Here is a 26,148-nt window from a genome sequence, read left to right as displayed (position 1 = left end):
GACGGGATTGGGGGTGAGCATGAGGCCATTGCTAGCAGTTAAGAGCCAGCCCTGAGAACTCAGCAGAGGCTCTGGGCCCCTTGGCTGAGCCCGTGGGAGCCACTGAGTCCTGATGTGGCCCCACGTGGGGAGTGTGAGACTGAGACGGTGAACAGCTAAAGTGAGCACAGTTCCACAGGATATTAACCCGGCTCCTGGATCCCACCATGCCTGAAGACAGCCAAGTTCTGCTTTCATGAGCAAATAAACTCCCTGCTGCTTCAGTCTGACAGAAGAGGTTTTCTGCCCCATTCTGCACCAGCCAAGGCCTCAAGGATCACAGAGCCAGACAGGACCCTGGCAAGGGTGCCTTCCTCCAGCTGCCCCACTCCCTCTACGTAGGGGGCCACTACCTGTTCCCCCAGTCTCCTTCTCCATCTCACAAGCTGTGTGGCTTTGGGCAAGTTACTTCAGCTCTCTGGCCTTGTTCTCTCATCTAACTGGGGATGGCATCACCCCCTCAGTGGTAACCGCACCAGACCCAGGCGCAGCACCCGGCAATGCGCTCTTCAATGCCAGTGGGACATGTGGCCTCCCCCGGGGGGCCTAGCCCTGTGTCGCTGCTCTGCCCCGTGTTCAGCACAGGGCCTGGTGCCACATCATGGCCCTTGGGGAGCCTCTTGTCCTCACATATGGAAGTGCAGGGCCCTGGCAGGTCAGCAGTCCCTGCTCCCCTGGTCACGCTGCTGTGTCCCTGGCAAGGGCCGCCGGCCATCCCTGAGTAGGAGTAGGGCTCGCCGCTATGACACACAGCCTCACACAACCTTTTGTCCCACTTTTTTTTTTTTTAAATTAAAACAGCAATCAGGTAACTGTCCCAACCTATGAGGGACAGGACCTGGGATGGGAAGTTCTATCTTCAAAAAAATATATTTTCTCTCTTTTTTTTAAACAATACCAAAAGCAAATCCACAGCCCCTGCTGAGCCGGTCTCCAGGAAGAGTGAGCTGGATGGCTCCCCTAGCACCTCTCTGAGCAGAGACCTTGGGCCCACCCCCCTAGACCCAGCCTGAGGAGAGAGGGTGGGTCTTGGCCTGCTGGTCCCCTCAAAGGTGACAGAAAAGTGATCGGCTCCAAACCATGCAAGAAAAACCAGCCAAACCCACAAAGCGAAAGAAAAAAAATCAAGAGGATAAATTAAAAAAAAAAAAGTGAAACAATGCCCCCAGAGGCAGCAGGTGGGGGCTGGGCGACCCCAGTGCCCTCAGAGGTCGTTGCCCAGTGCTGGGGTGAAGGCCTCGGCGGCCCTGGCATCTGCCTCATGGGGGCTCCGGGATTCACGTGGCTCATCCCCCATCGTGTCCCCCACCAATGCCGGGACAGAGGTGTGGCCACCCTGGGCCAAGTGTGCAAAGTCCATTCAGTGGAGAGATTAAAAAAATATACAACTCGGGCGGCATCTAGGGCTGGGCCAAGGCAGCGGCCTGCACAAGGCACCACTGCCTTCTCTCTGAGGGGCGTCGTGCCCTCAAGTCCAGGGTCTCGGGGTCCTTGGAGCAGCGGGGGCAGAGGCACTGGGGCCCCGATGGCCTGGTTCTTTGGCACTGTTGCCGGTCAGGCAGGAGCAGTCCTCCTGGTTCCTCCTGGACGTCCAAGGCCCGGGTGGCGGTAGCTTATGGGCATGAGCAAGCACTGCCCAGCAGAGGGCTGCAGGGCGCCGTGGGGCCGGAGTGGGGCCCAAGGCCCCACCCCTACGAATCCTCTCCCAGGATCTCCTTCACAAAGGCAGCAATGTCGGTCTTCTTGGTTTGGTGCGAGGTGAAGAAAGGGTGTTCCTGGTGGGGACAGAAGGCAGTCACCTTGGAGGGGGTGAGGCAGAGGCACCCGCACCTGCTCCTCCTGCCCAGGAGACTCTTAGTCATCCTTCTAGGACCTCTGTCCCCAGGAAGCCCACCTGTTAGAGACAGCGCTGACGGCTTCCTCCTCCACCCTCCCACAGCCACCCTTGCTCACTGTTCCCACATCTGCCAGGACTCTGTTCACAGCAGACCTTCACTGGGAATGCCCTTTCCACCAGCAGGTAAACCCGTACTCATCCTTCTAGGCCCAGTTCCCTGTAGAGCCTTCCTGATGTCTCCAAAGAAAACAGACCACCTGCCCCCCTTGCCCTCTGTGCCATCGGTCCTAGCACTGACTGTGTGCACCTCCACAGGGCCTGGCGTGGAGGAGGGAGCAGGAAGCCAGGGTGTGTGTGAGTGAACAAGTCACTGAGTTCCTAAAAGAAGCCACGCAGAGGCCGCCAGAAGAGCTGCCCACCTCTGGGCGCGGGGCGCAGCCTCTCCCAGAGCCCCGCCCATACTCACCATCAGCTCCAGGTAGCTCATGCGTTCTGCGGGGTTCTTTCTCAGGCTAGGAGAGAATAGGACAGGCTGGGGCCAGGCTGGTAGGGAAGAAGTGAGTCCAGGCCGGCCAGTCCAGCCAAGCCAGGCTGGGCTCAACCCTTCCCCAGGGGCTCCTGGGGCTCAGGGAAAAAGCGACTGGGCTGTCCTAGGGGACTCCTAAGGGACAAGTGGGATACATGGTGCAAACTAGAGACTTGGACCAAGTTTCCTTGCTTCTTGGGGTGTCAGCTTTCTTGTTTCCATAGTGACCTGGGAAATTTCCAATGACCCCAAGGCCAAAATGCTACTGTTAACAATCATACACTTTGTATCCTTAATCAGAAGGGAAGTTCCTTGTCACAGATGCTGGGAGAGGAAGACTCTGTCTGCCAGCCTCACTTGTTTCCAGCCTTTCTTATTTTCCAATGAAAGAAATAAAGGCTACGAATTTTCCTCTGAGTATCTTTGGCCACGACCAATAGATGTCCATATACCATGTTTTCATTGACTTCACTTCTGACTAGTTTGTAACTTTATTTTTTTAATCTTTCTTATAACCCAAGAGTGCAGAAGAATTTACTTTTAATTTCCAAGTAGCTTTTTTCTCTTCAGCTGTGGATTTCTTGTTTTATTTCATTAGTCAGAGAACATGGCATATGTAACTCTGCTTTCTGCCTTTTTCCGTTTCCTTTGTAACCTCAAACATAATTAATTTTATAAGAACCCTGTGGGCATTCTTTTATTTGGTACAAAGTTCTAAACATCAACAAAAGCCAATCTGTTATGCATTTAATCCTCCATAAGCTTTTTGTTTTCTTTTCCGACCTACCTGATCTGCCTGTTTCTAGAAGGGCTATATTATTCAAATCTCCCCCCAGGACCAGTCTGTCAAATTCTCCTCGTGTTCTTACATATTTTGATGTTATGCTGTTTGGGGGTTATTTGCTAAAGGAGGAGGCCAGGCCCGGGAGGAGCTGGGATCTGGCCAGGACAGGGAGGGTGCTGACCAGGGTTGGGGAGACCCAGAGGCCCGGGCAGGGCTGAGACTCACCACTGTGCAGTGAAGTCCACAAACTCTGGGGAGAAACGGTCAGCTGGGAGCTGGGGGGATGGCTCCTCCACCACCTGCTTCAGCTGCTGGAACGGGGTCCCCCAGGACTCATAAGGAAACCGCAGAATGGCCATCTCAATCTGCAGCAGAGACAGTGGCACCGGGTCAGATGTACCCACACTCTGCGCCCAGAAGAGGCATCTACAGATCCTGCCTGTCCTGGCCCAGTGCCTGGAGCTGGACCCTGAGGCAGGTCAGGGGGCTGACATGTGCCCTCGGATAAAGGTGAAAGCCAGGAGGACACCAGTACTTGGTTCCCCTGACCCAGCCAGCAGAGACTACGCCTAACGGAGCAAATCCAGCCCTTGGTTTTGACTGACTTCGCTATTGTCAAGAAAACAATCTGAATTCAGAAGATTTGACATGAAAACCCATGTACCAGCTAACCTGGAAAAATCAGAGGAGCTGGAAACCCAGGGGCTGACTTGCGAGGCAGCAGTCAGCAAAAGAACCTAGACAGGCAACCAGCTTCGCTACTTGCCACAGGCCACTCCCTTCCCTAATGTCTCTACAATGTCTCAAGCATCTGCTGCCATTTATTTGGGTCGCTGTTATCACTGAAAGGGCAAACAGGAATGAAACGATTCTCATATGCTTGCAAAAGGCACGTTAGATCGTGAGGTCTGCCTCTGTCTCCTGAACTCTGCAACAACCCACCAGTCCCATGAGGAAATGAAGTTTGCAGCCCTCTTCCTCCACAAGCCCCCAGCTGCCTGGCCACTGACACCTGTGAGGCCCACCTCCAGTGCCTCTCCACCCAGGAAGCCTTCCGGTTCTGCCCCCATCACTTTCTCCCTGACGCCCTGGCTTGCCACAAGGCAACCATGGCCTCATCTCTCATTCTAGACCCAGACCTCCCTGCCTCACCTGCAGGTAGCAGGAGTCATTTGTGGGAAAGGCTGGCTAGCTCACAGTAAATTCTGGGTTCTGATTCTGACTGCCAAGATGAAAAAACAGATCAGGTCAGCCCCGGGCCCTCTCCCTGACAGGTGATCACCAGAATGCACGGAAGAGACCTCAGCTCAAGCAAACGCCTCGAGCTGGCGACTGGTGTCTGAACAGATCACTAGTTACCTTGCTAAGAAAATCCCTTCCTGTTAGGCTAAAGGGCCCTTTCCAGCCGAGACGTGAACACAGCCCCCACAGAAGGAGGGCAGCACAGGGCAGTGGGCGTGCGTGCGACCCTGTATTTTCGCAAGACAAAGTCGGCATGCTCTTTTCCTAGGGTTTCCACTGATCCCGACACGCAGAAGTGAGGACCCTACGTGGGCTGCAGGAAGGACCCAGGGGCCACCAGAGTTTGTAAGCAGGAAAGCGGAGAAGTGTCCAAACCCTGGACCTGGCCGTCCTTCTCCTAAAAAGCCATGGGCACAGAGACACACGTACTGTCTCTGGAACAGTGAATGCTGAGAAGCAGTAAGAGTGTCCAGAGCCAGGAGCCGGCCTGCTTAGGCAGCGAGCCTCACTGTGACCGCAAGGACCATGCCTGCAACACCCCCAGGCAATGTTCCTGGGTCTGTTTGGGGCAATGCATCTACGGGCCACAGCTGTGTCCCAGACCCACAGGGAGTGACACAGGGTGGGCTCAGCGAGGGCCAAGGGAGACCACCCAGAGGGCTGTGCCCCGGGACACAGGGTTTCAAACCAAAAGAAATCGAACGTGCCAGCTGGGCATGTAGTGGCAGTTGTTGTGAGGCCTTTGAAGAGATGCCTACAGGGGTTTATAATGATCCGGGGGGCGTGCAGATACAGCTCAGTAGTAAAAGTGCGTGCTTAGCATCCATGAGGCCCTGGGTTCAGTCCCCCGTTCCTCCATTAAAAACAAATTAATTAATTAGTTAATTAAAAAAAAACCAATCCAGGGACACATGAATGGTGTGATGCTAAGTGAAAAATATAATATAAATATAATAAAATATGTAAGTTTTTTAAAAAGAGATCAAAAGTCCAGAAAAAGTGCAAAGTTGGTCACAGTGACATTTTCTCTTCCACTTCCCCGTGTTTTTATGTTGTTTCTATTACTTTGCAACTTGTAGGGGGGAGTAACCTGCACTTCCACATCAGGTCTCCCCGTGAGCACGTGCAGACCCCCCCACCCAAAGGGGGACCTACTTCCTTGCACCTGGGCTGCCCTGCCTCTGGCCAACAGGAGGCCTGGTGCCCCAGTGGAAGCCAGCCACCACCTGATCTCTCGAGAAGCGCGTCCCCAGTGAAGCGCAGCAAGCGGACTCCAGGTCCGTAAAGGCCTCCTGGACCTTGCAGCCCAGTCATGACCCAAGCCGTGACCCCAGCCTGACACCCCCCAACGCCAGGGATGGGGGTGGCGCAGAAGACCTGCCCAGACTATGGAAACATAAGAAATAGTAAACCATTGCTGGTTTAAGTCACTAGACTCTGGCATGGCTGTTACACATCGTTTGGTTAACGGAAACAAGGGCTTCACACACACTTGACCACTTTCCACAGACACATCAGAAGTCCTTGAGATGTGGCAGGTCCCCAACAGTGATGACACACAGGTTGGGGCAGCAGCGGGTGTGCGTGTGCGTGTGCGAAGCGGCTGCGACAGGGCCTCTAACATCCAACCAGCTCTGTGCAGCTTGCAGACATAGCAAGAATGCATTCTTTTGACTTTTTTAACTCAGGAATTGGAAAACTCTTCTCAGCAGGCAGAGGAGCCACTTCAGACTCTTGACAATTCCTCTCCACGTCAAAGGAGAAAAGTTTAGTTGAAAAATAACACACCTGCCATATTAAGGAAAACTAAAGGTGTCATCCAATTCCACCTCTCTAATAAAATTCTTTTGATTCTGACTCCCTGTCATTGTGCACAGACACAGCTTATAAAGTCAGTCCGACGACAATGGTGAGGAGGATGATGATGACAGCAGCAACATCAGTAAAATCCAAACACCTGTGCTGCCTGGCACTCCCACCTCCCACCCCCGGGTCTGGCCCCTGACACACGGGGCCCCCACCTCAGGCCCCAGACCTCGGGGCCCTGCCTCCTCCAGGCCTCCCTGCCCCAGTGGCCCCTCCCCACACCTTCGCCAGGTATTCACTGTTCTGAGGGTTGACTGAACCCTGTCAACACTGACAGCCCGGGGACAGGGGCTGCATGGACCTGTATTCTGGGCCCCTGGGACTCGAATCCTCCCACTTCCCTGTCCCAGCTTGGGGATCAGGGTGGGCGTTCTAAATAAGGCCCCAGGGACCTCCACTGAGCCCTGACTCAGGCAGGGGTGGGAGTTCTGCCGAGTGGTTCTGGAAGCACCCAGCACCCCCCCCACCAGACTTCCACAGACTTGGAAAAGTCTGTGATCCCACAGGGAACATACTTCTTGCTGTGAAAATTGTTTTAAGATTTTCACCATTTTGCTTTTGCAACAGTTTGCGTAGCAGAAGCTCACTTATCTGGGGTCGGCTGTGACTTCTCGACAAGCGCCATGCATCCAGCGGACAAGTTACTGCTGCCGCGGAGAATGGACAAAGTTCACCTCACCCCAGGGAGGGTGTGACGTACCCACTGACACTCCTACAGACACCGCAACTTCTGATGACACATTTTCTTCTCAGACTGTGAAGCCAACATTCTTTCCCAAGGGTAAACTATCTGACAGGCCCCCCTGAAGCTCACAGACCGGGCACAGCCCCACCCTGGCCCCACCCGACCCGTAAGGCCCCCCAGCGGTACCATGGTGATGCCAAGACTCCACACATCAGACTTGACGTTGTAGCCCTTCTGGTTCAGCTCTGGGTTGATCCTCTCTGGCTGTAAGAGGGACCAGGGAGGCATGAGCACCCACCCCAGCACTGGGGCCAGAGCAGGGGTCGCTCAAGCCCCTCAGCTGGTCTTGCCCACCCCCCCCCCGCCCATCCCGCCTCCCCTGGAGCACATGAGGAAGCTGGGGCCAGCGAGGGGCAGGGGCTCGAAATGGAGACCCAAGCGTGAGTTGCAGCTGCCCCGCCCGGGGGTCCTACCTTCAGGACTAGGGGAGGGTGGCACCCACACAGACCCCACCAGCCACCCCCTGAGGTGCCCATGAGACTCATCCAGACAGGCACCACAAGGCCAGCTACAAGGGGCAGAGAGGGCTACTTGGCAGGCTGGGCAGCCATCACCCCTTTGGCAGGAAACTCGGGTTCGGGGAGGCCTCATCCCGAGGGAAAGAGGACCATCGGGGTAGTTCTGTCAGGGGCATGCCCCCTTCTGCGGCCAGGAAGCACGCACAGCCATGTAGGGCTTGCAGCCAGCGTCCATTGTCTTGGCCACAGAGTCCACCAAGTAGCCACTGATCCCGAAGTCACACATCTTCACATGGCCTTCCTTGTTGATGAGAACGTTGGATGGCTTCACATCTGCCAGGGACAGAGCACGCCTTTCTCAGCTCCCGGTTGTGGGGGCAGGAGAGGGACTGAGGCCCCGAGAGGCCTCAGCCCAAGTCACAGAGCTGGTGGTGGCACAGCCAGGAGCCCTGGCCTCCAGCCACAGCGGGGCAGGAGGTCAGGGCTCCAAGGCTTTGCCCAGGACCATGTCTCTGCAGCCTCCTGGCTGGACTCGGCCTCTACTTCCTGGCACAACCTCTAGCTCTGGGGTCCGCGCCACTGACAGCGTGAGCACCCAGAAACCACCTGGCGTCCACACCAAGGGGAGAGTCGGGCAGCAGCTAAAACATGGGAGAACCAGGGCCCCGGGACTCAAGGTGGACACGGGGAGGGTGGGGGACACAGCAGAGACCCTCATGGAGCCCTCCTGCCTTCCATGGGGATATGTGTGTGGACACAGCTGCACAGAAAACAGGCCGAAGGTTCCATGACAACCTGCCACCAGTGTGACCTGGGGCCACGGAGCAGTCAAAGGGGACTGAGCCTGACTGACACTGTCTGGATAAGCGGACTACCCAGAAGACAGAGGAAGGACGGCAGACCCACGCGGCCTGCGTGAATCTCGGATCATCAGGCCGAGCGGGCAGCCGAGAACAAGCAGAACCAGCCCTCTGCAGGGGTCAGGACCCGGGGACACGACTGAGCAGGAAGGGCCGACAGGCCTTTCTGGGGGCGGGGAGGGTGGGAACATCTGTGTCTGGCCGGGGGGGCGGTTACACGGTGTAAACTCCACAGATTCACAGGCTGGTGCCCGGATCTGCACGTTGCAGGCACGTGAACAATCCAAGATCCGTCAGCCTTCCCAGGACAAAGGTCCACCCAGTCCTTGCCCTGAGTACCAGCGTCGGAACTGGGCCTGGGGGCCAGGGAAACTGAGTGGCCTGGCTGGGCACATCACAGCCCATCGCCTCTCTGAGCCTCCGCTGCTCCTCTTGCAAACGGGGAGAGGCCCACCCGCCTCACGGGCTAGGGGGGAGAGCGTGTGCGTGAGTGGCCCCGGACCCCCTGGCCAGCGGCTGGGCACTGACCTCTGTGGATCACGGACAGCTTGCTGTGCAGGTGCTCCAGGGCCCTCACGATCTGCATTTGGGACGGGAAGGAGGAGAGGCAGGACGCATGTTATTCCCAGTGGCACCAACAACGACAGAGCCGTAGGACCACCGCCCATGGCCACGCCGCAGCCCCTCGCTGCCCCGGGATCCTGCTCACACCCAGTGTCCTGGCAGCTGCACCCAGCTTCCTGCTTTTCCCCGAGTGGGCCAGCGTCTCAAGATCAAGCCTTTACCAGGGACATGATGTACCTCAGAGCCCTGCAGAGTCCCAGATCTGTGAACCCCTGGGGGATATCACTGCCCCCACGAGGCTCCTGGGTAAAGCCCAGTCCTTTCGCAGCCTCCCTGCCTCCTCTCCTCTCCCTCAGCAGAGTCAGTGGACCACGTGCTCAGAGCCATTCCCCACAGGAACTCCCCAGGATTCTCATTCAGTTCTCAGGCAGGGGTCTATTTACGTGTTCCCAGGTGTGGTCAGGACTGAGAACCGCCGATTCACTGATTCTATCTCCTTTTTCGCTTTGGCTGCCAAGACACTCAAGCCCAGGGCTCCAGCCCTGCTCTAAGGATGTACAAGCTGAAAAGGCAAACTTCTGGATGCTAATCTCCCCTCACCCTCACCCTCACCCATACCCTGTCTGAGCCTCTGCGAGCCACCTCCAGGCAATCTCGGGATGAGGAAGTTGCCCAGGAGGCTCGGGAGCTGCACAGAAAGCGATCCTGGGGCCCCAGGGGCCCCAGGCCCCAGAACCTCCTCTGCAAGAAGGGTCTGGTCGGGGAGGGGAACTTCTGGGGGACAGCTGCCTGGGTTCAGGGCCACACAGAGGCTCTGCGCCTGCTGGGGCAGGGCTGGGGCTTCTGGCTCTGTCCCTGGAACCCCAACACCACCCAGGCCTGAGCCACTTACAGACACAGCAATTTCCCCCAGAATGTCCTCTGGAATCGTCATTTTTTTATCAAGCACCTTCCGGTAAAACTTGTCCAGGGAAGTGTCCATGAGCTCCATGCAGATCCACACGTCTCCCTGTAGGTGGACGCCCAGAGATCAGTCACGCCCGCCCAGGGCTGTGCCTGCACCTGGACGGCCCCCTCTGGCGCCAGCATCCTCCTGGGCTCACCTCCCCTAGCCAGCTGGCCTCCTCACCACACCCACACCTCTCGGCCCTCAGATACTCACTGATGCCCGAGCTCCTCCCACTCTGCCTCCCAAAACCTCTCGACCCGCCTGCTTCTCCACCTCCCAGGCATACTGTTGGGTCCACACAACAGCCTCCCCCGTCTGACCCCTCATCCCATGGCAGTTTCAAGGGAGAAGTGACCAAGACACACGCCTGACTGTATCCCTCCAACATGGGCTGCTGTGACCCACCTGTGCCAGCTCAGCTCCAAAACCCAGCCCTGCAAACCCCTCCCGCCTCAGCCCAGCAGCCCCAACAACACACAGCTCATCCCAGCTCTGACCTCCTCCACCTGCAGCACACCGCCCCCCACCCCCTGCCCCCAGTAAATCCCTGCTTATCCTGCAGGACAGCCTTCTGAGAAGGCCAGGGGCAGCCTCTCCCTCGGGCGCACCCCAGCCCCTGGGCCGCCCTGCCAGCTCCAACCCGGCCGGTGGTGAGGCTGGGTGAGTCTCTCCCTGGCGGGCATGGGGACAGACAGCCGGTCCGGCATGGGTGCTCAGCCAGTCGGGTGAGTGGTCACTGAGGGCTGACCCAGGAAGCCCGGGGACCCGGCAGGTGCTCAGGGAGCCCTGCCCTCGCCCCCTGGACCCTAGGTGGTGAGTCACCATCACAAACTCCACGTCTGATCTGGGCTCCTGGCCTCTGTTCCCACCTGACAAGGGCCCTTCATGCCGTCTGGCCGGGCTCACACCCTGGCACCACCCCAACTCCTCTCACCCACACCCAGTCGCTCCCACGGCCCCAGAGCTGGACCCTGGCTCGGAACTGAGCTCTCCGTGCCCAGAAGCCCCACGCCGCAGGGCCCACCTCTCTGAAGAGGGCCCCATAGAAGGTGACAGTGTAGAAGCAGTCAACCGTCCGCATGTTGACGTCCAGGTCCATGAGGAGGCGCTTCTGCTCCTGCGAGTTCACGGTGGCCCGGATCCGCTGCGGGGAGAGGGCAGTCAGGGCCATGCGGCAGGGCACCACCCCCCACACCAGGTCAGCCCCATGCCTCCTCCATGAAGCCCCCCGGGTGCTCACCTTTACGGCCATGATGGTGCCGCTCTGGGCATGCCGCACCTTCTCCACCACCCCGTAGGCCCCCCGGCCCAGCTCCGAGATGGGCACCAGGTCGTCAGCTTCCACCTCGAAGTTCTTGGGGGACAGGAAAGAGAGAGAGGGCTCGTGGGGGCCAAGTCAGGCACCAGCCCTCCCACCTCACCTGGTGGAGGCAGCTGGGGCAGCAGAAAGAGAGGACCACCAGCCCATCAGATCTGTTTTCAAATCTTGCACCAACCACTTCCTGCTGTGTGCCTGGGGCAAGTCATCTAACCTCTCTGAGCCTCACCTCACCTTGTAAAAGACAGGCACAGCACCAGCATCCAAGGGCTGCGGCAGGTGTAGGCAAGCCCACATGCAAGAAGCTCTCAGCAGGCGCCGGGCACTCGAGAGGCGCTCTTTCCCTCTCTCCCCGACCCTACCCGGTGGCCAGACTGACTTACTCATTATTCAGCACCTACTGCATGCAAGTCCCTGTTTCAGGCCCCGGGGCCGTAGAGAGCACAAGAGGCAGACAGAAGAGAGTGAGCAGGGGGACAGACCCACAGGTCACCCAACGGTGACAAGTGTCGGGGGGACAAAGGGGGTACTGTCAGCCGAGGAGAAGCTCCAGAGTAGCCTCAGCACGTCCACACACGGCCCCTAAGCCAGGATTCTCACACCAGCAGGAGATGTGAGTGAAATGCAGGTTCCCAGGAACCAGCCCTGAGGGTGGGGCCTGGGGTCTGCATGCTCAACACACCACTGCCACGGTGGCCCCACCGCCCAAACTCGGGGGTCAGGGACTCCATGCCAGCTGCGGCTCACCAGGGCCCCAGGAGGCAGCCACCACTTTGCTCCTCTCCGAAGGCCAGCTCTGTCCACCACCCACCCTACGGGGTCGCCTGGACCCACTTGTGAGATGAAGACCATGAGGCTCAGAGGAGCAAAGGCCACGCCCAGGGTGGGCCAGCACCTACCCTGTCTCCGATGGTGATGAAGGTCCGGGAGTCCAGGTTCCGGGGGGGCCTGCAGGGAAGAGGAGAGCCTGTGAGCCCTAGAGACCCACACCCTCCGAGAGAAAGCAGACCAGCCTGGCCATGTCCTGTCTGGGCACCGGCCAGGGCACTGGCCCTCAAGGCCCCTCCACGCACAGCCGCTGAGCACCTGCTGGGCAGACACGAGGTGCATCACTCAGATGCGGCCAGAGCCTTGCCTTCTGCCTCTCAGACCCACAGCAGCCTGCGTGGAGGAGGTGCCACCCGGAGGAGGCTGCCCAGCTCCCACCCCCGCCCCTTCGGGAAGCTCTCCAGGCAGAGCCAGAGGCGGAACTGGGGCAGACTCACGTGGGGCTGGGCGGCGGTGGCTTGGACACGCAGGTGATACGTAGATCCTTCTTCCTCCGGGATTTTCCTGAAAGGGATGGGAGTGTCTGGTCAATCACTGGTCAGTCAACAATCCTGGGACAGAGAGGAGTCAGGCCTGCGCCAAGGGCACACACACAGATGCCGACGGTCAGTGTGGTCGGTGCCGTGAGGGGGCCCTGGGGCCTCCGAGCACCCAGAGGACATGCCTGGCCCAGGCCAGAGGGCCCGAGCCCCGCTGGTCCTCAGAGGGGATGGCCATGGACACTCACCCCACAGCCTCCTGAGAAAGGGAGACGGCTCCACCGCAGATCTGCCCCCACAGCCCCCATCAGACTTTGTGCTCCCACCACGCCAAGTCCGACATCCCAAGTTTCCATTAAGGCCTAAACTATGTCCCCTGAAAAGTCCACATGATGTCCTGACCCCAGTACCTCCGAGCAGGACCCTATGTGAGATTTACAGAGATGATCAAATTAAAATGAAGACATTAGGGTGACCGGTGTCCTTACAGAAAGGGGGAATTTGGACACAGGGACAGACACGCTCTGAGGGAAGCTGATGTGAGGAGATACTGGGAAAAGAGGCCGTCTGCCAGCCAAGGGGCGAGGTGGTGCCGGGGGGCAAGGCGGGGTGCCCTTCCCCACAGCCTCAGTGGGACCTGCCCTGCTGACATCTTACTGGGCTCTGGCCGCTGGACGTGAGACAGGAAGTCTCTGCTGTGAAGCTGCCCGTGTGTGGTGCGCTTTGCCCACAGCCCAGGGAAGTCAGCAGGGCCTCCATCCCCACATGCAGTGCTAATCTTGGCAGGGGCACCGCCAAGTCAGGGCTGATTTCAAAGTCCCAGCTCTGCCGCCCACCTCACTCCCTGAGCCTCGATGTTGCCACCGTCAAGATGGAACGCAGACACGGGCTGGGGGCCAGGCCACGGGCTCAGAGCACAGACAGGCAGCGGCCAGGACCCTGTCTGTGTGATGCCCTGCCTCTCTCGGCCTCAACGTCTCCCCAGCTGCACACGGACCCCAGAAAGGGCCCTCAATGGAGAAAGCATGAGGTGAGGAGACCTGACCCGGGGGTTCGGCCCGGCAGCTCAGATCAGAAAACTAAGCCCCACGGCCAAGGGCAGGATGGTGAGTCGGGAAGGCCAGGATGTGAACCCAGGTCTGTGGAGTGAGGGCACTGGACAAGGTGCACTCCCACGGCCACCACGCCCACCTGTGCTCTGGACTAGCCCCCTCCACCTTCAACACGGCCCTCCCCGGGGACAGGTGGGGAAACAGGCCCCTGCGCCCACGGCCACGCCTGATGCCATGCCCTCACAGCTCACTGCCCCCGAGCCGAGCTGCCGAGGCTGGGGTGCTAGGGGCCCACCTGCCTGGCCCAGGGAAGTGGGAGGCAAGCCCATCAGGCCTGCAGGATGGACCCACAGCCTCATCTCAGTGCCTCTCTGGGCCTCAGTGTCCCCATCCATGAGAAGCACCACCCTCAGCTCCAGAGAACAGGGTGAGGGGTGAGAGGGGCCTGGTGGGGTCCAACCAGCACCAGCAATAGGCACCGTCCAGGGCCTTATGGCCACAGGCCACACCCCAGGTGGGGAGGCGCAGGTCCCCAAGGAGGACCACCAGAGGCACAGGCAGGGCCAGGACTCCAAGCTGGGCTGCCCCTAGGGCCACCTCTGTCTGCGCCCCTCACCCTAGGGGCCAAAGCCCGGGGTCCATTCAGTCCACACCTGCAAAGTTCCTGCCTTTGCAGCTCTCCTCAAGGACGCCCCAGGAAGCCCACTGCCCTCCCCAGGGTGCTGGGTGGGCCTGAGCCCTGAAGTAACCCCTCCCTCACCCTCAGCCCCTGGGGAGTGGCTCCTGTCCAAGTCCCAGGGTCCCTGCCTCTCTGGCCAGCTGCGGGAGTGTGGCCAAATCCCCCACACGCTGAAGAAGAATCAGCACCACAATCGCTGGGCGCGGCAGGGGTGCCTTGGCCAGGCTGCCCTCTGAAGAAGTCAGGGGTCACTGTGCAGGCGGGAAACCAAGGCTGGGAGACACCAGGGAGCCCAGCACTGCGGAGCGGAACCAGGAGGCAGGGTTCCGTTTTCCAGACAAGAGAAGTAACTTGCTGGAGTCACTGAGCACGTGGGTGGCAGAGCTGGGACAGTCCATGACTTCCCGAAACCACCCAGAGCAGAAACGGTGCCCATGTGCCTCTCCTGCAGGACCGTCCCCGCCTCCCTGCATGGCCCTGCCACCCGCCCGGCGCCCGCAGCCCTACAGCACCTGCCACAGGTGTGCACACAGCACCTGGAGACCCCAGCCCCCAAAGCCACCGCTGAACCAGGTTTGGATCAAGCCTCACCACACCCCGCTGTGCAGCCTCAGCGCGTCACCTGTGGGCCCAGACAGGCCACACACTCCGGCCCAGCAGCAGGCGGGGGCTGGCACTGCTGCTGAGTGACCAGAGGGGGCTGTCAGTGCCACTGGGAAGACCAGGCCTGGCCCAGCTGCCCTCAGAGCTGCATGAACCTCTGGAAACCGCGGGGCTGGGGTCCTAGCATCTGCCTGGGGTGGGTGCACAGAGCAGAGGTGATGCAGGCGGACCCCTGCAGCCCCTCCACAGAGGCCGCCTCAGGGGCCCCCAGATGCCAGGCTCAAGGTGCGTCCACCTGTGCCCTGGAGGCCAGCAGCAGAGTCTCAGTCGTGTTCAAAGGCCCTGGCCCAGGAGGCCCCAGGTCACAGTCCACAGCCCCAGGGGGGGCCCACTTCCTCCACACCAGCCTCGGCTCCTGGGCAATTCTGACACCAACAGCACGGGTTCTCTCTGCTACGTGTTTGAATCCCACCTTTGCCCCTCAGAGGCTGGGGGATCTTGGGTAAGTTCCCGCACCTCTCTGAGCCTCAGTGTCCTCACCCATGCAGTGGGACACAAACAGCACCTACCCTTAGAACCACCAGGAGGTAAAGCACTTGGAACAGGTCCTGGTCTGCATCAAGCTACCTGCCTCTGAACCCCAGCCCAGGCGTGTGCAGGGCTCGACCTGGCGCCCACTGCCAGCTGCCAAACCGTGTGTGTGTGAAACATTTTCATCCTGTTTTCAGATGAGGCTGCTTGTCAGGACCCGGTGGTCTCACTCGAAAGCTCTTCCCAACAGAGCAGCACTCTGCGGTCACACCCTTCCCACCTCCTCCAGATGCTCTGACAGCCCTGGAGCAGGTGCTCTTTACTTTACTTTACTTGGGGAAACTGAGGCTCAGAGGTGAAGTCACTGCACATGAGCCAGGGGTCTGGACGGGAGTCATACCTGGACACCTCACAGGCCAGGCCAGCAGCTCACAGCACCCCTCCTGCAGGGGGCTTCTCCCTGCGGCCTCCCCAGGCTCCTCTGGGCCCAGCACAGTCCACATGCCAGGAGGAAAACAGAAAAGCTGGGGCATGCAGGGCCATCAGCTCCTGAGGCCACTTCTGTGCAGCCCGGGGTCGGATTAAGTCACCACCAGCCCCCGCAGGGCACAGAGGCCCTACCCAAGGCCTGTAGAGGCCACTGGCCAGGCTGGTGCTGCCAGCACTGTGTCTTGCGCGTGGCAGCCTGGCTGAGACCTAGCACAGACCCCACTCCACACCCCTGTCCCCCGCTGCTCTGCAAGGGGAGGCCCGGGGCTGGCACACAGTAGGTGCTCCTATGATGGCCCAGTGGTCACCATGATTACTATCAGCTTCTCTGCAGAGTTGAAAAACATCCATCCTGAGTAATGAAAGTTACGAGTGCCTTTTATTCTTGACTGGATGTTTTAGTAACCAGAACGTAAAACACTTTAAATTACAAAGTAGCAATCCGCTTAGGGGTTCTGCAGGCGCTCACAGCCCCACCCCTGCACTCTGCTCCCGGCCCCATTCCCAACTCTCTGGCTCTGCCCCCAAACCCAGTCCCACTCTGGGATTTGGGAACGTCCCCCTCACCCAGCCTTAATCTCCCTATCCATCAAGGGAGAATCTGCACCTGCAGTCAGGGTGGAGTAAGGACCCCTGCGGCCAGGGTTGTGTAAGGACTCTGTGAGGCAGAACGAGGTGCCCCGCTAAGGTGGGGATGGAGCCGCGGCTCAGAGTGCGGCCCTGGCCTTCTCACCCATCTGCCCATCTGGGTCCCCGGGCCACGTCTGGAGTGACACGGGCTCCATGGGGCAGCTGTGCCAGCTCTCAGGGGAGGGAGCAGCCACCATGGAGACAGACCAGAAACAGGCCACGGGCCACCAGCCGCTGCCCACCATGGATGCCAGCACCGAGACCAGACAGCCAGGCAGCCCAGGTGCGAGCCTGCTGTGGCGACTGTCACCACAACAAACAGGCCTATGGCTGCTACCAGCAAACCACAAGCCCGCCAGCCTCAGCTTGCAGGGCCCCTGGCGCTGGCGGGCGCAGGACCAGGCGTCTGTGTGTCCTCATTCTGCTCCAGCCCCGGCAGCACCACTGGCAGGCAACAAGGAGCCAGCCACGACCTGCAGTGCAGGACACAACTTCCAGCACCACGACAGCCCTGCCCGGCTCCTCCCACTCACCACTCCTCCAAGGAGCCACCTTCTTCTGCAACTCTGGGCCTCCACAAGTTCTGTTGCCTGCACCTGTGTCCCAACAGATGATCCTACCCTTCCACCTGTTCAGAGGCTCTCCTGACACTCCAGCCGAGTCCCCTTGTCCCCTGGCTCTCCCCCGTCCAGCTGGCTTCCCTTCTGCCGCCCCTCGTGGTCGTGGACCTGCAGCTACATCTCAGGCAGCACTGACTCTGGAGCCTGGGCTCAAACTGCAACTCTGCCACTTCCCAGCTGTGTGCCCTCGGGAAAGTGGCTTAACCTCTCTGGGTATCATGGTTGCCAGTGTGACAGGGATCGTGGACCAACCTCCCAGATGGTTCGGCTCGGTGCCACACCTCAGCAGTCCTGGCACGAGGAAAACTAGATGGAGCCATCGGGAACCCGCAGGACCTGAGGTAACGCCAGCCCGCAGCCCAGACAGCTCTCGTTCACTCTCTCAGCAGCCCAGGAATGCTGTCACACGTCTGCTGTGCAAGGCCACAGTGAGCATCTGGTGGGGGACAGGCGTGAAGCAGACAGAGCCCGAGAAGGCCTGGGGAGATTCTACCTGGCGGGGCTGTACTGGCTGCCAGGCTCCGGGCACGGAGAACCACCACATACCACGCACCCTGCCGGGCCTCCGCACACCACGTCACGTTAAGTCTCATCCACGGCTTCCCATGGCAAAATCAATACCTGCTCCCAACTTGTTATTCCCACCCCTGCTTTGGGGCATTTTGGGTGCTTCTCGTGATTTCCAGTTCTAGAGAAGCCCTGGGTCCCCTGTGTCCACACCCATCAGGTAAGGAACCAAGTGTCGCCATGGAGGTGTGGAAGGCCAGATGTGCAAGGACACCCTGCCCCCTCCCGGCCGGTCACCCCTCTCCTGCGGGGTGGGTCCCATAGAGAGAGATCAGCCAGGCCCACAAGCCCCTGCTGCAGAGGTGGGGCACTGAGACCCCAAGAAGGGGAAGGGGAGGTTTTGGGTGGGCAGCAGATGCACCTGAGAGCTTATGTTTATCGGTTCTGCCGAGCCAAGGCCCACCCCCAACACCTGACACCATCACCCTGTCACTGCCATGGGCGCGTCCAGGTGAGTCCACGAGTCAGGAACAGACGGACAGCACTCAGGCCCACAGCGTGTCTGAGACACCCCACTGGTGTCCCCCTGGGAGGCCTGCAGTGTGTTCAGACCTGGCTCCCCAAGCAGGGGGCCAGCTGGGTCCCCAGTGCTGCAGGGCCCTCTCCCCAAGGTCCTGGGCAAGGGGAAGGGCCCTCGTTTCCTGAGAGTCTAAACGCCTGGCACCTGCCACAGGCACCATCTGTTCCCAGTCCACAGGGAAGCAGCAGGTGGGGCGGGGGGCACTCGACCCTGCAGCCCTGCCCTCGCTCCTCTCAGGGCCGGGGAGGACTCCAAGCCTGCCCAGCTCCTGGTACCCGTCCCTTCAGCAGCAGACAAGGCCCTGCCCCCTGAGATCACACCCCAACCACGGACACGTAGCATCATCTGAAGACCTGCTCATCACAATTTGGGGTGCTACTGGCTTCCAGTGCATAGAGGCCAGAGGTGCTACCCCACAACCCAGAACCATCCAGCCCGAAACACAACAGTGCTGGGGCCGGGGAGAGACAGGATCACAGACAAAGCCTGCGGATGTAACGTTTACACAGAATTCCAAGCTTTCTGAGAAAAAGGAAGCCAGGGACAGGGACCTTTCGGAGGTGAGATCTGAGCTGAGGCTGACGGGGCAGGAGGAGCAGCCGCGGTGGTCCAGGCTGAGGGGCTCAGACACAGGGAGGCAGCCCTCCCACCACTCCGGAGGGCAACTGGCACTACCCAAAAAGCGCCTTGTCAGCCAGGATCCACCCCAAGGAACTCTTCCCTAAGAGACCACGAGACAAAAAGAATGAAGAGCTGTGACGTCTGGGGCTGGGCCCGCGAGCACAGCCACGTCTCACTGGACTCCTCAGAGACCCGGGGGCACCAGGACCAGCACAGGACCGGGGGGCCGGGGGCCTTGGCAGGATGGTGGGAGTGGAGTCCCAAAACACCAAGGTTCACAGAGGCTTCCAAGAGGCGAGAGACCGTGGGCACCTGTGAGACTCCTCACTGCGTGGGTGCCAGTTCCTTAACGAGAGCGATTTAAGTAAAACAAGAAAGGAAGCAGCCTGTTTAACTCTGTGTCCCAGACTGCTATGGGCCTGGCCTCAGGGTCCTCCTCCATCTAAGGGGCAGCAGCTCACCCGCATCCCTCCCAGGGGCTCCCAGCGGCAGGGCCTGCTCAGACCTGGATGGCGCCTCAGACATGATCCAGCCGACCCAGGACCAGGGTCTCACACTCGGGCAGCGCAGAGCTAGGACTCCAGGGCAGGCCCCTAGCTGTTGGTACGGCACATCTCTCTGGGGCCACAGATCCTGGCTCCCCACACCTCAGCCAGGGCCCCACAGGATTTGGCATCAGGAGACCTGAGCTGCTGAGGGACTGTGGGTGAGCCACACGGCCTCTCTGAGCCTCAGTTTCCTCCCCTGAGGCTCTGGGGAGCCCACAGGTCTCGACCTACAGAAGAGGATGAGCACGGGTCAAGGGTGGTTAAGACAAAGACAAGCTCCCGGAACAGACCTGTGTGACCTCATGCAAGTCTCTGCCTCACTCTGGGCCTGTGTGCTCACCCGTAAAACTCGGGGTGACAGCACCACATCGCGAGGTGAGCAGGAGGCCTAATGAGATGCCTGGTGTGACACAGCTCAGATCCAAGGTTGATCCCCTGAGGGTAGGGTGGGACCCAGATGGGAGGGTCCCAGTGTCACCCGCTGGTGCAGATGAGGAAACGGAGGTCACCCAGCTCCTGACTGGAGGAGACAGGCCTGAACCTGGCCAGCTGGCTCCAGCCTCTGCCCACCACCACATGCCAGCACTGGCCCCATGGACGCGGTGTCAACGGTAGCCCAAGGATTCTGCAGGACAGTGAGCTTAAATGTACCACATGTACATTAGAGCTCAATTTAAAATAATAGTTTTTAAAAAAGATTAACACAGAAGGCAGGACAGGAGGAGAGTGTAGCTCAAGTGGCAGAGCGCCTGCTTAGCATGCACAAGGTTCTGGGTTCCACCCCCAGCACCCCCTCCAAAACTGAATATGCACACATAATTACCTCCCCCATCAAAAAAAAAAAAAAAAAACACCCACACAGAAGGCAGGACAGGGGGAGGGGGAGGGGGGAGGGTTAAACTAAGAGTTCGAGGTTAACAGATACACACCACTACACATAAAACAGATAAGCAGCAAGGACCTACTGTACAGCACAGGGAACTATACGCAGTATCTTGTAATGAGATGTAGTGAAAAGAATCTGAAAAAATACATACACACGCACATATACGGATAACTGAATCTCTCTGCTGTACTAACATTGTAAACCCACTACACATCAACAAAAAGCAAGAACTGAAAAGAACAGTCAGGACAGTCGTTAGGGAGATGCAATTCCGAGGGGACTTCAGGGACACAGCAACGTCTGATTTCTTTAGCTGGGTATTGAGTACACACAATTCGTCTCTACTCATTAAAATCTAGAAGTATATGATTCCATATGCCTTTCTGGTGCCTGTGATACATGTACAACTGAAAAACTGAAAAGGAATGGAAGCCCCACCGGCCAGGCTGGGGGTGGAGGGGAGGGGGTCAGCACAGCAGGGTGCAGACCCAGCCTCAATGTGGCAGGAGGGGGCCACCAGCTGGGAGAGGGGTGGCTGGACATGGCCTCTCCAGAGAAGCCAGCTCAGCCCGGAATGACACCCCAGAGAGGGACTCTCAGGGCAGGGGGAGGGTGGCCGGAACCCATGCCCAGACCTGGAGTAAAGGGGGCAGGAGGGCCCTTCAGGCTGAGCCTGGTGACCCTCTCTGGAGTTGGATGTGGGCCCAGGCGCGGTGTCTCCAGGCAGCCCGTTGCCTCCCAGCCCTGCCGGCTCTTCCTGCCTCCATGGGAGGCTTGGGGGCTTCCACGGCCGCTGCTGGGGCAAGCGGCCACAGAAGCAGCTGGGCAGGCAGGCAGAGCGAGAGACACGGCCAAGGGGAAGCATGGACAGTCCCTGCAGGGCTGTGAGCCCAGTGCCTGTCTCCTCACCCCTCCAGCCAGGCTCGGCTCTCGGTGGGACCCAACAGTGACCCTCCTGAGACGCTGACAACACTCCCCACGGCTGCCTAGGCCCTGCACACTGGCCGCCCCCTCAGCTCAGCCCCACTGACCACAGACACTGGTGACCTTGGAGCTGTGCTCTCAGAACCACTACTCCCAAGGCCTCTTCTACTCTCCAGGCAGACCACTTCAAGACGCAGGGCATCCCCTGCACACTCCTGTATCCCTGCGGCCAGAGCCAAGCCTGGCAGTGACGAAGTCCCACCCACCGAGGCGCTAGCCAAGGAGGCCCCCGCCCTCCTGACTCCCTGCCCCACCCCACCCTCACTTGCAGAAGGAGGCAGGCATCAGTCCTCTCTGTCCCCCACAGGGGCCCCCCAGGTGGCCCAAGAGGCAGTGGGAGCTCCAGCCTGGTATACTCTGGGTGGCATTATAGGAGGGCTGACGCGTCCATCATCTGAGGCTGCAGTCCTGTTTTCTTATCCACCAACAAACAGCATCCACGACCATAATAATAAGAAAAAAGTAACAGACGACACTCATCTGACAAACACTATTGCCAGCCTTTACCACCACCCTACAGGGAGGGGTGTTCACTCCCACTTGGCTAGAAGAGACCGAGGGTCAGGGAGGGCACGAGAGGACGCTGGGAAGCAGGAGGAGAGGCAGAATTCCAGCGAAGGCCTGCCCACCCCCGAGCCCGGGCTCTGCCCCCACCTCCTGTCCTGCTGAGCTGTCTGTGGGCAGGAGGCCGTCCTGCATCCCCAGCACTTGACACTTCGCCTGAGTGGGACAGGGCTGCCTACATCCACGCTTGTGGCTGCCAGCAAGATGGCAGGCAGGGCCCCCGCTCCCACGCCGCAGGTGAAGAACCCAGGCCTCGTATCTGAAAGCTGGGCGCCCAGAGGGCTGAAACGGCTTACGGGGGAGGTCCTGGACGCCGCTCCTCCAACAGCCAAAGGGGCCGAGTTAGGATGTGACCAGACACCCTCGCCTCTGCATACCCGCCCTCCGGGAGCTCAGGTGACCCCACGCCACCTCTGCTCCTTCACCTCCCGGAGCCCCACAGTGCATCTGAGCCTGAGGAGCCCCCGGCCAAGGGCAGTGAGTGAACGGACGCGGCCACCTGCTCCTGCGGGGCCCTTGCCCAACAGAGGAAATTCCTTGGGGGATGGGCGAAGCCAAGGACGGCCTGCCGGGGCTCCCAGCTCTGTCCAAGGTCCAGGAAGGGAGCCACCTCTGTGCCCCGCTCAGGGCCGATGCCAACTTGCAAGGAGGGGACTCACAGCCCCCCATCCCACCCACCAGAGGCCAGGCGGTGCCACTTTAAGCAGCAGCCAGCCGGCTGGCATGCCCGGCGGGTGAGTCAGCGCCCAGTGCCCGCTGACTCACCCACCGGAAGCCTCCTGCTGCCCCAGCCCTCTCCCCACACAAACGGCTGAGAACTTTGCTCCCTTCAGGCCCTGAGCCACAGGCTGGCTGATAGACAGTTTCCTGTGCGTCACACCAGGGGTGGGGGAAGTCCCCCAGGTGCCACCCTCCAACCTTTCCGACAGCCAGGATGGGACTTGGTGGGGGGGGGGGGTAGCGGCACAGCGGGAAGGGCCGGGACACAGCGTTCCTGCAGCCTCAGCGCCCACACCAGGCAGCCATGAGCCACGTGAGGGTCACCATCAAGGGCCCACAAAGGAGGCACTCTTGGTGCAGCAGGGCACCCCGAGGACAGGTGCGGACAGAGGCAGCAGATCGACTATACCAATCAAAGGTGCCCCTGCCCTCTGGCCCCAGCACGAGCTGCCCTTGGCCTCTGACCCCTGTCAAAGATGGCATGTGGGTGAAGAGGCCAGGAAAACCAGTAGGACTGTGGGGCCTGGGGCCTCAGCAGGAAAACTCCCCAAGCCTGTGGCAGGAGGAGGGGCAGGGCACCCCTGCAGGGAAGGAAGCTCAGAGGTAAAGCTCCCAAGGTCAAGTGCCAGCCACGCCCTGATTAGTCCAAATTCCTCACAGGAGAGCACTGCGGCCTGCCCCCAGGTTGGGGCGGGCTCGGTCCAGCCACTCCCCCATCTGGCCTCAGTTTTGTCGTCTGTCAAATGGGTCAGACCACAGTCAGTATGAGATGTGCTGCAAGGGCTGTGCAGGCAGGAGGCATCAACTTGGGCTCACTCAGTCCTCCAGACCAGGCATGGGCTGCGGGAGCTGCCTCTGGACACAGGTGTTTTGGGGACAGGGGAGTGTCCCACCAGCTCAGCCCAAGCATCCAGCAGAGAAGTGGGACACAGAGGAGCACTGAGGACACCTTTGGAGACACACAGTCCTGGGCAGGACACCAGCTCCATCTGTCGCAGCTGTGTGACTGCAGGCAAGGCACTGAACACCTCTGAGCCTCAGCTCCCGCATCTGTAAGCGGGGCTGTGAGCAATAAACGGGACAGCACACAGTACACGGGAGAAGCCTGGCAAGTGGGAGCGTCCCCACTACATCAGTCCAGACCCCACAGAGGCAGACAGGGTCGCCCAGGGCCTTGGGGAGGCCTTCCTACCCTACATCCAACCCACCCAACATCATCTGTTACCCAGGCCCACAAACTGGAAACTCATTCTGACCCTCTCTCTGCAGAGAGGCTCAGAGAGAACAATGCCAGGACTCAAGTCACACAGCACATGGTATCTCCCCAGAGTGCTTTGTTCCTTCCCACTCACGACCCCTTTCCCTCCCAACCTTGCAACTTCAACTTTTATTTTGATGAGGCATCCCTTATGCCTGGAGCAGATGAATGGGCCTTCAAAACCAAACACTGCTTCCAACCTCTTCTCTCTGCTCATGAAAACACTGTGGCCCAGAGACGCTGATGGACCTGTCCGCGGTCTCACAGCACTGGCCAGGCCAGGCCTAGAGGCCGGGCTGGAGAAGAGAAGTGTCTGATTTCCCGGTTCCCAAGCTCCACGCGGTCGGCACAGCGCAAGCCCCTCCCCAGCCACCTTCCCCCTTGAGTGCCTCCTGGGTTACTCACAGTGGTTGGGCAACGGGCGGGGATCCGGCCTCCCGCTTATGTAAGACATAGTTAGCCTGCCCACCGGGCCGGCTGGGCTCTGGCCCACAGCCACTGCAGCCGCGGGGAGCAGGGCAGGGAAGGACCCACACCCTCCCCAGGACCCCACAGCCCACTGGCCGCATGGGCCAGTCCAGAGAAAGAAAGGCAGGAACGACCTCGCTTAGAGGCCCTGGAAGGGCCAGCTGCTACCCTCCTCCCCTCACTCTGCAGCTGCAACCAACCAGAGGCAGCCTTGATCCCACACGGCTGAGGCCCTTCCAGCAGGAAAAATGCTAACAGTAACAAGGCACAGCAACTGTCCCCTGGAAGTACCTACTATGCGCCAGGCGCCAGGCGCCATGCTGAGCCCTCCATCTCATCACTCACCCCTCTGCTAACACTCTTGTGTTCACCATCTCACACCCTACTTCAGGAGTCCACGGAAGGAAGGGGGCCAGAGACACTCCGGCTGCTGGGGTGAGGCAGCAGGTGAGAGAGCAGGGGACAGCCCATTCATTACGGCTGCATCCGGTTTGGAAATCTCTCACAGCCCAGCCCGCTGAGACCAACATGCCAGAAACATCTTTTCCTCTTCCTGCCAAAAAATCCCCCTTTTGCCCTCCAAGTCTGGTCCTCCCCCTCTGCATGACAAATCCTGCTGCCGCAGACTGCTCACAGAAATTTCCGGGAAGGCCGGCCACTGGGAAAGGCAGGAGCAAGCCCACTGCACAGACTGCACCCGGCCTGGCAGGGGCCCAGAACCCAAGGCAGCAATCAACCCTGGAGACATGGGGTGCAAGATGGGGTGCGCTCCCCAGGAGCAGCGAGAAGCTTGGAAGTCAAGCCGGGGAGCTGAAGGAGAAGGGGCTGTACCGTAGGCGGGGTCAGAGGCCCAGAGAGGTTCCCTGTAGGGGTGCAGGCCAGCCAGGGATGGGGCCATGCAAGGCCTACGTGGATGGCCAGCGTTGGGGAAGACGTCGGGGAGGTCTGAGAGATGGAGTGTAGCCAGGGCACCCACATGGGAGGGGAGCACCGCTGGGCCCACCCAGATGGGGAGCCAGCTACATCCCAGCCTCTGGACAGCCCTGGGACCCCAGAGGGGAAGGGGACTGGGTGCAGGGTCACAGTGAATCCCACCTGGGTCCAGCTGAGGGACCTGGACCGGGAGAGCTCCTGCCCAGGGTGCAGTTAAGGCCCAGATGGGGAGATCAGAGAGAGGTTCCTGACCCAGGGAGGGGATCAGAACGAGACCCTCGCCGGAGTTTCGGCCTGGGTGCAGTCCCAACGCCTAAACTGGGGTCCAGGTGAGGTCCTAGATTGGGCCTGGGACCCAACGGGGAGGGGTTCCGGGCCGGGACCTGCCTGGGTGCGGACGGGCCGGGGGGACATCGCAGAGGTCGGGTCCGCTGCCCGGGAGCTCCTACCTTTGGACGGGGGCACGCCGGCGGGCGGGCTCGCGGCGGGCGACTCCATGGTGCCGGCGGGTCGGGGAGGCGGCGGGGCTAGTCCAGCGGGCGGCGGGTTCGGCGCGGGCGGAGCGCGCTCATGGCTGCGGGCGGGCGGCCCGGGCGGCGGGCAGGGCGGCGACAGGAACGCGTCCGCGGCGGGCGGCTGCGGAGCCAGACTGGGCAGCGCGAAGGGGGCCCCAGCCCGACGGCGCCGACGCAGGCCCCGCCCCGCGCCCCCATTGGTCCGCCGGTCTCCGGGGCCGACCCCCGCCTATCAAACGCCGGCCTGCCCTGCCCGTCAAGCTCAGGCCCCGCCCCCCGTTGGCCCGGGATGCGGCTCCTCCCACCGACTGTTGAGCCCGCCCGCCACCGGGAAACCCGCAGGGCTCCGCCCCCAGGCCGGGGCCCTGTCCCTCCCGCTGCGCGTCACACGCAAGACCCGCCCAGTCCCCGGGCCCGGCTCCCGCGGGCCCGGCTCCCGCGCCCCCGGCCCTGCGCGCCACCAGC

The 26,148-nt window shown here is 60.3% G+C and overlaps 1 protein-coding gene across 2 annotated transcripts; it reads right to left on the bottom strand.

Annotated features, from left to right (window-relative positions):
- Window positions 1–804: 804 nt before the first annotated feature.
- On the bottom strand, window positions 805–25,907 carry MAP2K3 (mitogen-activated protein kinase kinase 3). Of its 2 annotated transcripts, none has more exons than XM_032499070.1 (12): window positions 25,618–25,907; window positions 12,454–12,520; window positions 12,088–12,136; window positions 11,111–11,224; window positions 10,895–11,014; window positions 9,814–9,930; window positions 8,886–8,937; window positions 7,703–7,830; window positions 7,166–7,243; window positions 3,412–3,551; window positions 2,343–2,388; window positions 805–1,838 (listed from the first exon to the last, which is right to left on the bottom strand). In XM_032499070.1, exons 1-12 carry the CDS (start codon window positions 25,664–25,666, stop codon window positions 1,731–1,733), a joined length of 1,068 nt encoding a protein of 355 aa, XP_032354961.1. In that variant the 5' UTR covers window positions 25,667–25,907; the 3' UTR covers window positions 805–1,730. The 2 variants fall into 2 exon arrangements, with proteins under 2 accessions (XP_032354961.1, XP_032354960.1); XM_032499069.1 differs by having other exon boundaries at window positions 805–1,814; window positions 25,618–25,826.
- Window positions 25,908–26,148: the final 241 nt, after the last annotated feature.

The sequence above is a fragment of the Camelus ferus genome, chromosome 16 (genome assembly GCF_009834535.1).
Source record: "Camelus ferus isolate YT-003-E chromosome 16, BCGSAC_Cfer_1.0, whole genome shotgun sequence".
In the NCBI taxonomy this organism is placed as follows: domain Eukaryota; kingdom Metazoa; phylum Chordata; class Mammalia; order Artiodactyla; family Camelidae; genus Camelus; species Camelus ferus.
Note: the sequence above shows the minus strand (reverse complement) of the source record. Positions and strands in the feature narration are given on the sequence as shown.